Source organism: Coregonus clupeaformis, chromosome 13 (assembly GCF_020615455.1).
Source record: "Coregonus clupeaformis isolate EN_2021a chromosome 13, ASM2061545v1, whole genome shotgun sequence".
Classification (NCBI taxonomy): Eukaryota; Metazoa; Chordata; class Actinopteri; order Salmoniformes; family Salmonidae; genus Coregonus; species Coregonus clupeaformis.
In genome coordinates, this window is record NC_059204.1 from 51,362,458 (window position 1) to 51,378,830 (window position 16,373).

Genomic DNA, 16,373 nt, shown 5'->3' on the forward strand with positions numbered 1-16,373 from the left:
GGAATACTGCAACTCTCTGTTGGCTGGGCTCCCTGCTTGTGCCATCAAACCCCTGCAACGTATCCAGAACGCTGCAGCCCGCCTGGTGTTCAACCTTCCGAAGTTCTCTCATGTCACCGTGCTCCTGCGCACACTCCACTGGCTTCCTGTCAAAGCTCACATCCACTACAAGACCATGGTACTTGCCTATGGAGCAGCAAGAGGAACTGCCCCTCCCTACCTTCAGGCTATGCTCAAACCCTACACCCCATCCCAAGCACTCAGTTCTGCCCCCCCCCCATGGTACTTGCCTATGGAGCAGCAAGAGGAACTGCCCCTCCCTACCTTCAGGCTATGCTCAAACCCTACACCCCATCCCAAGCACTCAGTTCTGCCCCCCCATGGTACTTGCCTATGGAGCAGCAAGAGGAACTGCCCCTCCCTACCTTCAGGCTATGCTCAAACCCTACACCCCATCCCAAGCACCCAGTTCTGCCCCCCCACTCTCTCACAATTAGGAATCTGACAGACAATTGAAAATAATGAGTAATAGGGAAATTCCACCTCTTTGCAACCTCATTTTAATCATCTCTAGCACAATACCAGTGTCTACATAGGCCTATGTGAAAACGGTGCATTTCTACGTTTCGTTTAAAAAATATTATGTTAAAAAGTTCTACCAGATGACATCATCAAAAGTCAAAACATTTTAAAAACAGTGATTTTCAAACACTATGAGAACCACTGTTTTTGTAACTTTTAATCCTATCATGTGATGTCACAGAGAAGCATTTTTTAGGACCTTTCTTATCTTTTTAACCACAGAGCATATTAACGCGCATTTTTCATATAATAGGCGCTGGAGATCATTAATTACGAGGTTGAAAAGTGGCGGAATTGCGCTTTAATAATAAAATAGGTCTATGCACTTACGTGTATCTGCAATTAATTTGATATATTCACTGGCATAATTGTCATTTAAAAGCAAGAGCTCCCTTTCCTTTGTAATTTAATTGTAACGTGCATGTAGCGCGTGCGTCTGCAGCGTCTTTGTGAGGATAAATAAAATTCCGTGCGCTCCTTGACGACCTGCTTCTTCAGCACAAAAAGCGCAGATGTCCAACGTCCGATTAAAGTGAAGTAGAAGACCCTTTAGGCTAAGCAGTCTTTTGTCATATGCTTCATCAATAGCATTTTGCTGGCCAATTATCCAAGTTCCAAAAATAACGCAGATAGTAGGCAACAACAGCAATTGTAAAACTCAGCCACACACTTCTACATACAGACTACTCCACTTTCCCGTCGTTTCTTTATCCAACAAAGCTGAATCTGGAGTAATAATGCCTTATTGTCGGTGTCGTCCTAACAGCTGTTTGTTGGCTCCGTGTCCAACACACCGGCTGTCCAGTCCACAAATGATATTACTGTCAAGCTGCCTGCCCAGCCCTGGCTGCAAAACGCGGGAGGGGGCGTGGAGTTTATTTTATTATGGGACCATATCCCAGTAAACTACGAGCTTTTGCAAATGGAATGCATAACCCAGGGCAGGATTAGAGATTGGTTAAATTTTCTATTGTTTTATAACCTGGTTGTTAGTCTACGTTACCTTACTCTTTCTCACCACTTCTGTCATCAATGCTGCACCCCACCCAATTCCTAGCACTTTACATTATAGCAAATAATTAATACCATGGTAATAATGTTGGAACAAATATACTAGAGTTAGGCCTATGTACAATACCAGTCAAAACTTTGGACAGAGCTACTCATTAAAGGGTATTTCTTTATTTTTACTATTTTCTACATTGTATAATAATAGTGAAGACATCAAAACGATAAAATAACACATATGGAATCATGTAGTAACCCAAAAAGTGTTAAACTAATCCAAATATATTTTATATTAGAGATTCTTCAAATAGCCACCCTTTGCCTTGATGACAGCATTGCACACTCTTGGCATTCTCTCAACCAGCTTCACCTGGAATGCGTTTCCAACAGTCTTGAAGGAGTTCCCACATATGCTGAGCACCTGTTGGCTGCTTTTCCTTCACTCTGCCGTCCGACTCATCCCAAACCATCTCAATTTGGTTGAGGTCAGGGGGATTGTGGAGGCCAGGTCATCTTATGCAGCATTTCATCACTCTCCTTCCTAGTAAAATAGCCTGGAGGTGTGTTGGATCATTGTCCTGTTGAAAAACAAATGATAGTCCCACTAAGCCCAAACCAGATGGGATGGGATGGCGTATTGCTGCAGAATGCTGTGGTAGCCATGCTGGTTAAGTGTGCCTTGAAATCTAAATAAATCACAGACAGTGTCACCAGCAAAGCACCCCCACAACATAACACCTCCTCCTCCATGCTTTACAGTGGGAACTACACATTCGGAGATCATCCATTCACCCACACCGCGTCTCACAAAGACACAGAGGTTGGAACCAAAAGTCTCAAATTTGGACTCCAGACCAAAGGACAAATTTCCACCGGAGACATGAGATTTCCAGTGGTTTTTTTGCAGCAATTCGACCATGAAGGCCTGATTCACACAGTCCCCTCTGAACAGTTGATGTTGAGATGTGTCTGTGACTTTTATTTGGGCTGCAATTTCTGAGTCTGGTAACTCTAATGAACTTATCCTCTGCAGCAGAGGTAACTCTGGGTCTTCCATTCCTGTGGTGGTCCTCATGAGAGCCAGTTTCATCATAGCGCTTGATGGTTTTTGCGACTGCAATTGAAGAAACGTTTAAAGTTCTTTAAATGTTTCAAATTGACTGACCTTCATATCTTAAAGTAATGATGGACTGTCGTTTCTCTTTGCTTATTTGAGCTGTTCTTGCCATAATATTGACTTGGTCTTTTACCAAATAGGGCTATCTTCTGTATACCCCCCCCTACCTTGTCACAACACAACTGATTGGCTCAAACGCATTAAGAAGGAAAGAAATTCCATAAATGAACTTTTAAGAAGGCACACCTGTTAATTGAAATGCATTCCAGGTGACTACCTCATGAAGCTGGTTGAGAGAATGCCAAGAGTGTGCAAAGTTGTCATCAAAGCAAAGGGTGGCTATTTGAAGAATCTCAAATATAAAATATATTTTGATTTGTTTAACACTTTTTTGGTTACTACGTGATTCCATATGTGTTATTTCATAGTTTTGATGTCTTCACTAATACTCTACAATGTAAAAAATTGTAAAAAATAAAGAAAACCCTTGAATGAGTAGGTGTGTCCAAACTTTTGACTGGGAGTGTATATATTTGGTGGTTAGATTACATTCAAAGATGCATCCCTACTCCACTTAGCTATTTTATATGAAAATATATTCACGATTCATGAATAGCCAGCCCTTAAACAGTTTTTTGTTTTATGAAGTCAAATTGGGGTCATGTTAACCATTTACATGGCATCTCCTTTGGTTGGGTTGAAAGTCCATACATTACATTACTGAAGAGAGCATATAGATTTTCTGTCTTACTCGTTTAGAGAAATCAGAAGTAATATGCAGCACATCTAACTAAAACAACTGTGGAACTGCAGGACAGAGAGAGAGAGAGAGAGCGAGAGAGAGAGAGAGAGAGAGAGAGAGAGAGAGAGAGAGAGAGAGAGAGAGAGAGAGAGAGAGAGAGAGAGGGAGGGAGAGAGGGAGAGAGGGAGAGAGAGAGAGAGAGAGAGAGAGAGAGAGGGAGGGAGAGAGAGAGAGAGAGAGGGGAGAGCGAGAGAGAGAGAGAGAGAGAGCGATAGAGAGAGAGGAGCTGACTGTGTGAAGCAATTATTACAGCCTGTTTAATCAAGTTTCCCTTCCATCTAGGTCAAGGTCATAAATGAGCCATAAAGCATGGGCGGTTCTATGTCTTGCCTGTGTTTCTTATTAATGGAAAAAAACCTAGCTAGGAGATGTTCTACTAAGCATTCAATTAACGACCATGGTGATTTAGTGAAATGAAAACCTGGTTTCATTTTGAGATGTCCAACTGGCGATACTAGGCTACAGACAGGTACAGGTACAGTTGAAATTGGAAGTTTACATACACTTAGGTTGGAGTCATTAAAACTCGTTTTTCAACCACTCCACACATTTCTTGTTAACAAACTATAGTTTGGGCAAGTCAGTTAGGACATCTACTTTGTGCATGACAAAAGTAATTATTCCAACAATTGTTTACAGATGTCACGATGTCCACCGAGGCTGCCCCTACTCCTTGTTCGGGCAGGCTTCGGCGTTCGTCGTCACCGGAGTACTAGCTACTGCCGATCTCATTCTCATCACTCCACTTGTCATGTCCTGTCAATCACACACACCTGGTGCTCATTCCCCTAATTAGTATGTGTATACAGTAAGTGTTCCCTCTGTTCCCCTTGTCTTTGTGAGTGATTGTTTATTGTGAGAGCGTGTAGCTCGGTTGAGCTACTCAACATTGTATTTATACCAAGGTGTATGTTTTCCCTTGAGCTTGTTCCTTTTGACGCTTGGGGCGTTTGATATTTGTGAATGCATTAAACTCTGGACTTCGGCATTTTACCTCCTGCGCCTGACTCCTTCATTTCACCTCGTCACAACAGAAATATTATTTCACTTGTAATTCATTGTATTACAATTCCAGTGGGTCAGAAGTTTACATACACTAAGTTGACTGTGCCTTTAAACAGCTTGGAAAATTCCAGAAAATGATGTCATGGCTTTCGAAGCTTCTGATAGGCTAATTGACATCATTTGAGTCAATTGGAGGTGTACCTGTGGATGTATTTCAAGGCCTACCTTCAAACTCAGGGCCTCTTTGCTTGACATCATGGGAAAATCAAAAGAAATCAGCCAAGACCTCAGAAAAAACATTGTAGACCTCCACAACTCTGGTTCATCATTGGGAGCAATTTCCAAACGCCTGAAGGTACCACGTTTATCTGTACAAACAATAGTACGCAAGTATAAACACCATGGGACCACGCAGCCATCATACCGCTCAGGAAGGAGACGCGTTCTGTCTCCTAGAGCTGAACGTACTTTGGTGCGAAAAGTGCAAATCAATCCCAGAACAACAGCAAAGGACCTTGTGAAGATGCTGGAGGAAACAGGTACAAAAGTATCTTTATCCACAGTAAAGCAAGTCCTATATCGACATAACCTGAAAGACCGCTCAGCAAGGAAGAAGCCACTGCTACAAAACTACCATAAAAAAAGCCAGACTACGGTTTGCAACTGCACATGGGGACAAAGATTGTACTTTTTGGAGAAATGTCCTCTGGTCAGATTAAACAAAAATAGAACTGTTTGGCCATAATGACCATCGTTATGTTTGGAGGAAAAAGGGGAAGGCTTGCAAGCCGAAGAACACCATCCCAACCCGTGACGCACGGGGGTGGCAGCATCATGCTGTGGGGGTGCTTTGCTGCAGGAGGGACTGGTTCACTTCACAAAATTGATGGCATCATGAAGAAGGAAAATTAGGTGGATATATTCAAGCAACATCTCAAGACATCAGTCAGGAAGTTAAAGCTTGGTCGCAAATGGGTCTTCCAAATGGACAATGACCCCAAGCATACTACCAAAGTTGTGGCAAAATGGCTTAAGGACAACAAAGTCAAGGTATTGGAGTGGCCATCACAAAGCCCTGACCTCAATCCTATAGAATTTGTGGGCAGAACTGAAAAAGCGTGTGCGAACAAGGAGGCCAGTAAACCTGACTCAGTTACACCAGCTCCGTCAGGAGGAATGGGCCAAAATTCACCCAATTTACTGTGGGAAGCTTGTGGAAGGCTACCCGAAACGTTTGACCCAAATTAAACAATTTAAAGGCAATGCTACCAAATACTAATTGAGTGTATCTAAACTTCTGACCCACTGGGAATGTGATGAAAGAAATAAAAGCTGAAATAAATCATTCTCTCTACTATTATTCTGACATTTCACATTCTTAAAATAAAGTGGTGATCCTAACTGACCTAAGACAGGGAATTTTTTACTAGGATTAAATGTCAGGAATTGTGAAAAACAGAGTTTAAATGTATTTGGCTAAGGTGTATGTAAACTTCCGACTTCAACTGTATATGAAGACACTATGGCATGGCATGTTAGGTAATAATCAAAATCACTCTTATAACATTGTAAAAATGTTTTATGAAGCAGTTTATTGCTATTATGTTATTTATATAGTACCTTGTGAAAGGCGTACAGGCTTGGAGACGGGGAGACCATCAATGGAGCACTGGTTCCCACAGGGGTTGAGGGTGATACTGCCTGCCCTATTGTCGATATAGCAGTGCTGGGCAGCGATGCCTGGCCCCTGCAGAGGGATGTCTGTGTTCCCACTGCCCAGGGTCGTCCTCCCTGCAAGAACACAGCGGTAAGTTACATATACATGTCAACATTAATCCTTTAAACACATCATCAGACATCATCAGAAAGAATATCCCTATGGGATATTAAAGTATTCTATTCAATCATGCCCACGTTTGGTAGTAAATTATTTCAGAGAAGGACTGGGACTGTAGTTCAAAGCCACAGTCAGTCAGTGGAACGCTGATCACACTGATGTCACAGTAAAGGAATAGAGCCTGGGGTCAAGGGGCCAAGCCACTTGTAGAGTGTAGAGTCAAGCTCACAGCAGGTGCTAGCCCTGAAAGAGACAGACCACTCTGAGCATGGCAGATGGCAGACGGACGGTGGTCAGAGGGAATGTATTAGATTAACCACTGTCTTCCTGTTTTGAGTGCTTCCAGGATAGATAGATAAATGACATTACTGTCTGTCTGTCTGTCTGTCTGTCTGTCTGTCTGTCTGTCTGTCTGTCTGTCTGTCCGGGGGAAGGGATGAGAGACAAGAATCAAGGGATGGAGCACATGACTCCACAAGCCCAAGAGGGGTTAAACACTTTACCCCAAAAGTCCCCTCCCTCTCTTCATCTAACAAGCCCCTTGCCTTTCCCCTGGCCTCACCACGCTGTTAAAATAGCCCTGGAACATAGAGGAGAGACATCACTGAGAATACCCCAGCAGGCTGCCTTAGATTCCTATTCACTATCTCCATGTCCATTCCACTTCACCTCCCCCCAGCCTCCCAGCACTGCTCCTGTTCTGGCGTCTGGGCCCTCCAGACGGACAGATGGGGATAAAGGAATCACAAGACATGGGAGGAACTACCACAGTGGCACTGGCAGAGTTACAATTTTGAGGGTGAGAGGGCAGAGGGGGAGTGTGTGCAGAGAGAGAGAAAGAGAGAGAAAGAGAGAGAGAGAGAGAGAGAGAGAGAGAGTGCTTGAACTGGGTTTTTTTAAGGGGGTGAAGACGAGGTCAGGCCATGGTCCTATTCTTCCCTTTCAGTGTTTTATGGTGTTATGGTGTATCTCAGACCTTTAGCATGAATCCCTGTGTTCAGCTTCAGCTTCTCCATCCTGTCCATATCACAAAGTCCTCTAGTTGTCATTCTTAGGATGATTAGATATGTCAGGGCTCTGAATACACTGGCTCCACTGTTCAGCTACAGTACGGCACTTTCATTTCATCCCTCTCTCCCTCCCTCCCTCTCTCCCCTCCTCCCCCTCTCTGATGCCTATGATATCATCCACCAGCTGGCTCTTTGCCAGGGAATAAGTGTGTGCATGGATGGATGGATAGAATTATTACCATAAATAATCAGTTAGGGCTTTTTCTCTTCAGAAGTACCAGCTTTGTTCATTACTGTGTAAGAATGTCTGGTATCATTCTCAATCAGCATCTTATGGAAAATACTTGAATGCTTCTAGGAAACCAGTCTGCGATGATGTGTGTAATAGTTTTAATGGACATTTTGTCAGCTCATTTCCTGTAATGGACCTTTTGTAGCTTATGTCATAATATTTCTTGGTGTAACTGGAAACCATTTAGGAGTTATCTCTCTATTTATTAATATTTTTTCAAGGTTTCAGCACAAGGCCTTCCTCAAGACCAGTCTGCATGAACAAAGCATTGAACAGAAGACCCCTTTTAATGTTTCTGAGATGCAGAAGTGCTTACCTTCCTGCAGGGGTAACAGGGTGATGGCTGTGCTGAGACGGCCACTACCCAGACTGACCAGGTGGGGGCGCTCTGCCTGGAACCTCAGTGACTTGCCCGTCTCGATGAGGTCCAATGGAGTGCTCTGGTAATTACAAAAACAAGACAGAAGAAAACTGGCATTAGACCTGAGACATGAGACTAATTTTAGATGAGACTTATGATTGCTCAGTCCTAGCACTCCCTTATCTTTGCATTTCAGTGATTGCATACCCATGTCCACATGGCTATCTTCCTGAGAGCAGAGTCCCAGTGATTCTCCTTCTCCTTTATTCCTTGAAGTGTTACTGGAGCATTAGTGCAGACTGGTCTGTGTGTGTCTGCCCAATCTAAGCTGTGTTGTGTCTGCCCACGGCCCACTCCCCACTCCCCACTGCTCCCCTTATAGGATTAATAAGAGGCTTTAGCTAGACAGGATAAGTGGGTTCACCCCCCCTTGGGGCAAGCGGGGAGAGACCTGTCTGTTTTGCTTTGAAGACAAAAGCACAAGTCTGTCCATGTGTGTCAGTCAAATATGGACTGGTCTTACAGTACACTATCAGGACACAAAATCATGACATATGAAAGCATATTTATTAACTGATATTCAAATGTAGGCCTATTTGATATTTTTCTTGCATTTGATCCAAGTCTATGTACTCCATACGTAGCCTATAATGCATAACAAGAAGACGAAGTAGCTTCATGGCAGCTAGATGACTCACCTTTGGGCTGCTTACATTAAATCATGCCTTTGGAGTCTGTCTTTAAATAGTTACAATTTTCCCTGCTCTTTGAAGAAGGTATGAAGATACAACTAGTGTTGCCCAGATCAAGCAGCCAATATGCCCAGAAGGCACTGTTTCAGCCTTTCACCTGCAGTTTAACAAGCTAGGTAAGTATTTCCTGTGCGTGCGTGCGTGTGTAAATTACACAGACACTACTACTTCAAAGTAAGTACTTGATAAAGCAATTTTAGAAGCTTTACTTGTTACATTTTACATGATGAAATGCTTTTGCTATACCATAATTTGCTCCCCTTGGATTTATTCAGTCACCACTGATTTCACCTCATGAGCCCAGACCTTTTGGGTTCTCCTGTCTGTCTAAAGTTAACCAACATTTCTCTCCTAGAGTTCATAATGTCACAGTAGTTTATTTAAGCCCCTTATCCTCCCCCGCCATCTCCTGACCTTAGCTGTAAGCACTGGTCTTATTGTTTGCTGACCTTTACTACGCTTTACCACACTGAACTACGCTTTACTGTGCCTGACACATTGTTCCTTATGGGTCAGTCACTTCATTTGATTTCTCATGAAAGCTATGTTGAATATATCTGCACTGCTTTCTGCTTGTGAAGAATGGCACCTGACTCACACCCATGGCACCTGAGTCACCTGTAAGGCGCACGCACGTACACACACGCACACACACACTGGACTCACCTGTAAGACCTGGTGTTGGTGAGTCTGTCGTCCATGATGCTCCAATACGTTCCTGTTCAGGCTGTCCATGTCGTCTGGGTTGTCAATCACACCTTCTGGCACATGAAGATCCTGTCGGAACACACACAGAGGAGAGGACACACATGAAGATATCCTGTAGTAACACACATACACACACACACACACTGAGGACACTCACTCAATATAGAAACACTGCTCTCCTTAGAGATCCCTGCTGTCCCAGATAACAGCTCAACTAGAGAAATTAAGATCCTAAAATAGACTTATATAGTAATCTCATTGATTTGTAACTTTGTAGGCTGTCTATTAAGTGATATGAATGGATAGTATGGGCTCTATCGCCATCTCCTGATCATGAGATAGAAGCTGTATATATTTGTCCAGCTGATCATTTGTTAACATAGGAAATATGCAGTCAGCTTTTTTGATATTTGATATTAAGGAACGTTGCCTACGTGGACAACAGTAGAAGATTACACTAGCGGCATCCCAAATGGCACCCTATTCCCTTTATAGTGCTCTGGTCAAAGTAGTGCACTATAAAGGGAATAAGGTGCCAAATGGGATCCACACACTGTCTATCAGGCATATGGCGAAAGGTCATTTCCAGTGGTGTAAAGTACTTTATTAAAAATACTTTAAAGTACTACTTAAGTAGTTTTTTGGGGTATCTGTACTCTACTTTACTATATATATTTTTGACAACTTTTCCTTCACTACATTCCTAAAGAAAATATTGTACTTTTTACTCCATACATTTTCCCTGACAACCAAAAGTACTCATTACATTTTGAATGCTTAGCAGGACAGGAAAATTGTCAAATTCACTTACTTATCAAGAGAACACGTGGTCATCCCTACTGCCTCTGGCCTGGCGGACTCACTAAACACATATGCATCTTTTATAAATGTCTGAGTGTTGGAGTGTGCCCCTGGCTATCTGTACAATTTTGAAACAAGAAAATGGTGCCGTCTGCTTTGCTTAATATAAGGAATTTAAAATTATTTATACTTTTACTTTTGATACTTAAGTATATTTTAGCAATTACAGTACATTTACTTTTGATCCTTAAGTATATTTAGAACTTTCTATTAAGGTATCTATACTTTTACTCAAGGATGACAATTGGGTACTTTTTCCACCACTGGTAATTTCAACTGACCCACACACTGACGATGTGTGCCATCAAACCCCTGCAACTTATCCAGAATGCAGCAGCCGCCTGGTTTTCAACCTTCCCAAGTTCTCTCATGTCACCCTAATCCTCCGCACACTCCACTGGCTTCCATTCGAAGCTCGCATCCACTACAAGACCATGGTGCTTACCTAAGGAACAGCAAGAGGAACTGCCCCTTCTAGCTCTGACTCTACTGACAGCTACGTTATTGAGGATCATTTTTCTTTCTATGCCTGTGATATGTTGTTGTCCAACCTAGCTATCTTAAGATGAATGCACTAACTGTAAATCGCTCTAGATAAGAGCGTCTGCTAAATGACTAAAATGTAAATGTAAAAAAGTATATATTTACCCTGGCTGCTTCCCCTCACCCTGAATCACTGTCTGTGACTCAGCCTCGCACAACATACACACACACACACACACACACACACACACACACACACACACACACACACTGCGTTCACAGACAGATACTGTAGATTAGGTCCAGCTGTGGACACGTCTTCACCTCAGTGAAGAGGAAAAGCTTCTTATGATCAGACATGTCTACTACAGTATACACAAATCATAGACGTTGTAGACACACAAATACAAACAATAGACAACTCTGAAGAGTCATGTCTGTCTGGTCTGCTCTAGCTCAAGAATCCTCCAACCACTCACTCACTCAATTTCTGTCTCACCAACATTCCATACCTTTGAGTTGATCTGAGCCCAAACAAAATGTAAATAGCCATAACTATTGATCCCTGAAGGAGGCAAACAAGGTACAACACAACTATGGGGAGTCGCACTCTCGCCCACTTCGACTGAAGAACTAAAGTACACCTGACAAGGTCAATGAAATCCGGGCCTCGCTGGAAGCCCCGCCTTCCACAGGGGTTAAGCCCGAAGTTCGGATTAATTCCTTCAATTCAGTCACGCTCTTCAATGAGCCCAGAATCAGGAGGCGCAGGGCCAAACAGGCATTGTACCTCGGTTCTCTCCTTCAGGGAACAGTAGTTATAGTCATAACGCTACGTTTGCTTTCAGTTGGTACTCTCAGTACAACTATGGGGAAATTAAATCCTGCCCCAAGCTGGCTGCAACGGATACCAAATGAAACGGCCCATGGCAGACCACCTAGAGGTTCACCCCGCAAGATGCATGGTGTGATGCCGAATGGCCGCAGCACAAATATTCCCTACAATCAATCCTTTGAAAAATGCCCAAGACGCTGCCAGACCCTTGGTGGAGTGGGCGCGTACACAGCTAGGTAACCCTTGCCCCTTGCTGCCAAATGCCAAGGAGATAGCCTCCACAACCTAGCAGGAGAGACACTGCTTAGAGCACCCTGCCGCAAACTGGATTAGCAAAACAGACAAAAAGCAGGTCACATAACGGAATATCTCAGGACTGCTCAACGTACTTGCATAAAGCTCATACTGGACACAGGACACGCAGCCTCTGTTGCTCTTCAGAGCAAAAGGAGAAGGCGAAAAGGGAAATAGCTCAAAGCTAAAGACCTGTAGGACATAACCATGACTTTCGGGGCGAAGGCCGCATTCGGAAGCAACGTCACCTTAAGAGTCGCCAGAGACGGACTGAATAAAAGCAATAATGTTCAGAGGTAAACCTCTAGCCATCAGATTGGCCCTCTCAGGGGCCAGAACCACAGTAACCAAATCTCTGGCTTCGCATGCCAAACCTGCCGGTGCGCCTGGGACAACAGGTCCCTGTGCAACAGGAGTTGACACGGGACCCCGCCCAACAGGCGAATGATCACAGCGAAACAAGGCTGCTTGGGCCAACGGGGAGCCACATAAATCAACTATAAGCCCTCCCTCTCCAACGTGGGCTGAATCAGCTCCATGGGGGGAATATATAAAGGAGGGTCCGAGGCCACTGGTGCGCCAGAGCGTCTGTTCCCGAAGGGGGCACTTGGGTCCCTAATCAAGAAAAACAGACGACACTGTGTTTTCTCGCAATGTGTAAAGATCTATGTCGGCCCTGCCGAACCTCTCCCATATATGGGCAACCACCCAGGGGTGTAGTCTCCATTCCTGAGGGAGAAGACCCCCCCTCGTTAGCAGATCCACACCCGAGTTGAGGCAACCGGGGACATGCATCGCCTGAAGCGAGAGCATGTGCGCACTGCTCCCCAGTAATAGGGAGCGAGCCAAGGTTAGGAGGGAGAGAGACCTAGTCTCTCCCTGTTGGTTGATGTATGCCACAACTGACATACTGTCGGTACTGACCAGCACATGCCGGCCAGACAAAAGCAAGAGGAAGCGCCTGAGTGCCAGATACACCGTTAGGAGCTCCAGGTAATTGACATGCAGTGCGTTCCGCACCACTGTCTATACCCCCCGAATCAAGTTGCCTTCATAACGCGCACCCCACCCTCTGGGGGATGTGTCTGTCGTGATCACCTTGCAAGATACAACTCAGCCCATGGGAGCCCCCTGACAATAGCAGAGGGTCCCACCACTGGGCCAAGGCCCGTAGACCTGACAGGGATACCCGAAGCGACCGTTTAAGGGTGTGAGATGTGTCCAGGTGAGTGGCTAGCCCTCAGTGCTGGAAAGGCTGCATCAACAATTGCCCAGGGGAACAACTTCTATCACAGAAGCCTTCATCCCCAGTAGGCACAGGCACTGGCAAAAACGCACTGTGTGACCCAGACAAAATGTGTCTAAGCAGAGCCCGGACACCCTCTGTGGGAATAGAAAAGCGTGATACGCGAGTGAGTCTAGCTTGAGACTCAGAAGCAGAATGCGCTGAGATGGAGTCAAACATCTATTTTTCTGGTTTCTTATAAAGCCTAGAGACTGAATACGGGACAGTAGCATGGATGTAGCAATCGACTGTAATAGCCGGGTGGCTCGTGAGCATTCTGAATTTGTAGACTCTGAGGTGCCTGTGGAGGGCACGTAGGTCTAGAATGGGATACAAAGTCCCGTCCCTTTTCAGAACCAGAAAATACCGACTATACCGACCAGCTGTCCTGGATCTCTGACATAGGAACCACTCGGATTGCCTGCTTCTGGAGAAGGGAGGATATTTCCTCCCCCAAAACGTGCGATGAGGACTTGGAAACAGTCGAAGTGATGACACACAACAAATTGTAGCCGGACCCCAACGTCACTGTTGCATGATCCAGTGCGACACCGTGCATGCGCACCATTGGTCGAAGCAGACAGCGAGCCTCGCGTGAAGTGCCATCTGAAGTGGCAAGACGCCATCTTGTGGACAGGGAGAGACTGATTATTTTTCCATTTCCACCACTCTTGACAACTGTGTGTCTGAACGTGGAGAAGGGACACTTTTCATTGAACTCACAACCCTTTTGACACCAGTGAACACTGTGGAACTTGGGGTTGAAAATGTTTTGTTTATGTGCCAAGGTTTGCCTAAAGCCCCGGCCCACTCTGGGTACAAGGGCTCCGACGATCAGTGATGTACCCCGATTGGCGGTGCCACTTGGGGGTACTGTTGTCACAATGAGCCTCACTCGGTTTAGGCGGTAAGATGTGTTCTGCTAACTGGCTGGCACACAGTGCTGAAACGCACACATAAAAAATAGACCCAGGGAAAAATTCCATTATCATGGAGGTTACCCTATTGACCAGTCATAGGTACTGGCAACAAAGCACCTTGTAATCTAGCTGGGAATGGGACAGACAGCTTCTGTGGTAACAGAAAGGGGCGATTCGTAATTTAATCTAATTCCTAGTAATTCAAAGCATTAAGCTGGAGACAGACAGCTCATATCGGAGTTCATATGAACTACAGAGACTGTGTGTGGTATAATAGCATGGTCGTGTCCAACCCTGCTCGTTCCCTCGACTCCGCTACCAATAGCCAATCGCCTATAGAGGCCATAACCTGTATCACTAGATACCTCATAGGGACTAGTGAGCTACAGGCAGGAATCAGCAATTAATCCCAGTAATGAGCCACCTATGGGGGAGGGGTTCCCCCTTGTGGATAGAGAGCGATTCGCACAACTTATTACTCTCACCCTGGGGAGATTGATATACCCCTTGGACCATGTAAACACCATGGAACACGGGGTAACAGAGGGGGTATTAAACATGGACAAGCTTCCAACAACAGTAAGTTCTGCTTCCATGAGACTATATAGCCTGCATAAAGCCCGGCCCCCTTACGAGCACAGGGGGCTCCAGCAATGGCTGACCAAATGTGTCAAATGTGGGGGCACTGTTGTCACAGCAATGTTTTTGTGGAGGGGCGCACCGGTCGCTCATACCCTTGCTAAGGCCCCTCGCTCCAGAGGTTCGCTCGGTGGCTGCTTCCTCATCTGAGCCCTGCTTCCTCCACTCCCTCCAACTCCAGGAATTGGAAATAGGAATGGGGTTACCATAACACCGGAGGAAAGCTAGTAAGTTACGCATGCTAGCCGACGTAAGCCAGTAGACTTTTTAGTCTAAGCTAGGCTACCTAGCCTCTTTGATCACAGTGTCAAAGAGCATAACAGTGCTTGCTTAGCTAAGTGCTTGCTTAGCTAAGTCTACATAGGACCGGATCACGAAGGTGGGATCGGACCCTTCATCAACAAGTATGGGAAGAGAGGCAAGCGGTGCTTGACGAAGGCAGACACAGGTGGCGGGGGGGTACCCACTGAACCTGGCCGCCCTCTCTCTTCGAGTAGTTTCCCTTAACCAGCGACAGAATGCACAGGAGCTGGGTTGAGCGCGGGCACCGACCGCATACATCACGCCAGACAAAAGACCCAATCCATCTCTGTGTCCCGCAACTCAGACTCAGCTGAAGTACTGGCACCTGGGAGAGGAAGTCATTATCGGAAACACCAAGCCCCCTCAAGAATGCTACACGGTTGTCAAGAGAACCTGAGCCGTGGACTATGGGAACAGTGCCAGCCGCGGACAAGCTACTGTTACTGGCACCATCTCCTAGTCTCGCACACAAACTGATTCAAGCGAGTCGAGACATACAAGACAACACACTTGAGTATCTTTTTATGAATTTGGGCATGGTCTCGTTAGCCATCTTACTCATTGCTACAGCCAGGCCAAACAATCCGAAGAATAATAAATTGGTTTGTGGTTAGGAAACTAAGAGAACAAATACAAACTCCAGCACACAATGTCCAGGGGATGAGCACGCTCTACCACAGAGGGACAGTTTAGTTGGTGCAAAGTCAGAGAGTCTCACAAAATGTTTGTTTATAGTAGCGTGAATCATTCCTGCTCACATCGAAGTGAAGAGTGTAAGAATTGGAGGAATGAATCCGAGCCTCATGCTTATCACCTGTGGAAGGCGGGGCTTTGAGCAAGGCGTGGATTTAATTGGCATTGTCACGCATGATTTTAGCTCTTCAGTCTAAGTCGCGAGATTACGACTCCCCGTAGTTGTGTTGTATCGAGAGTACCTACTGAAAGGGAACTACTGTATTTACAGAAAGACATTTGATATTATCAGTTGATAGCTAATGTTGCCAACACATTTCTTAACTCTGAACCTTTTATGGCTACCAGCCTACCATACACATAACATGCTCTATGTCACAGCAGTGACTGTGTGGACTGCTATGTAGACTCCACCTGCTCATCGGTCTCTGTAGTCCTCTCTAGTCTCTACACTTGAATTTAAGTAATTATGTCCCATTACACTGTTCCAAACATATCCAGTGAACCGTCTCAACCACAAACGGAAGCAGACAAACATTTAGCATAACCCCCCATTACCACCTACTTCATCCATCTAGGATGTTGT

At 45.0% G+C, this 16,373-nt stretch overlaps 1 protein-coding gene across 7 annotated transcripts in view; it reads right to left on the bottom strand.

Annotated features, from left to right (window-relative positions):
- The window catches only part of phldb1a (pleckstrin homology-like domain, family B, member 1a), a 62,639-nt gene that overhangs the window by 35,742 nt on the left and 10,524 nt on the right, over positions 1-16,373 (bottom strand). For 5 of the 7 annotated variants that reach the window (XM_041894531.2, XM_041894538.2, XM_041894530.2 and 2 more), the window contains exons 2-4: positions 9,433-9,543; positions 7,970-8,093; positions 6,135-6,305 (exon numbers count right to left, since the gene is read on the bottom strand). In XM_041894531.2, coding sequence (XP_041750465.1) covers positions 6,135-6,305; positions 7,970-8,093; positions 9,433-9,501 — 364 coding nt within the window. In that variant the 5' untranslated portion in view covers positions 9,502-9,543. Of the gene's footprint in view, positions 1-912; positions 1,406-6,134; positions 6,306-7,969; positions 8,094-8,221; positions 8,285-9,432; positions 9,544-16,373 lie in introns of those variants that run through there. The other 2 variants (XM_041894532.2, XM_041894535.2) reach the window with 2 other exon arrangements.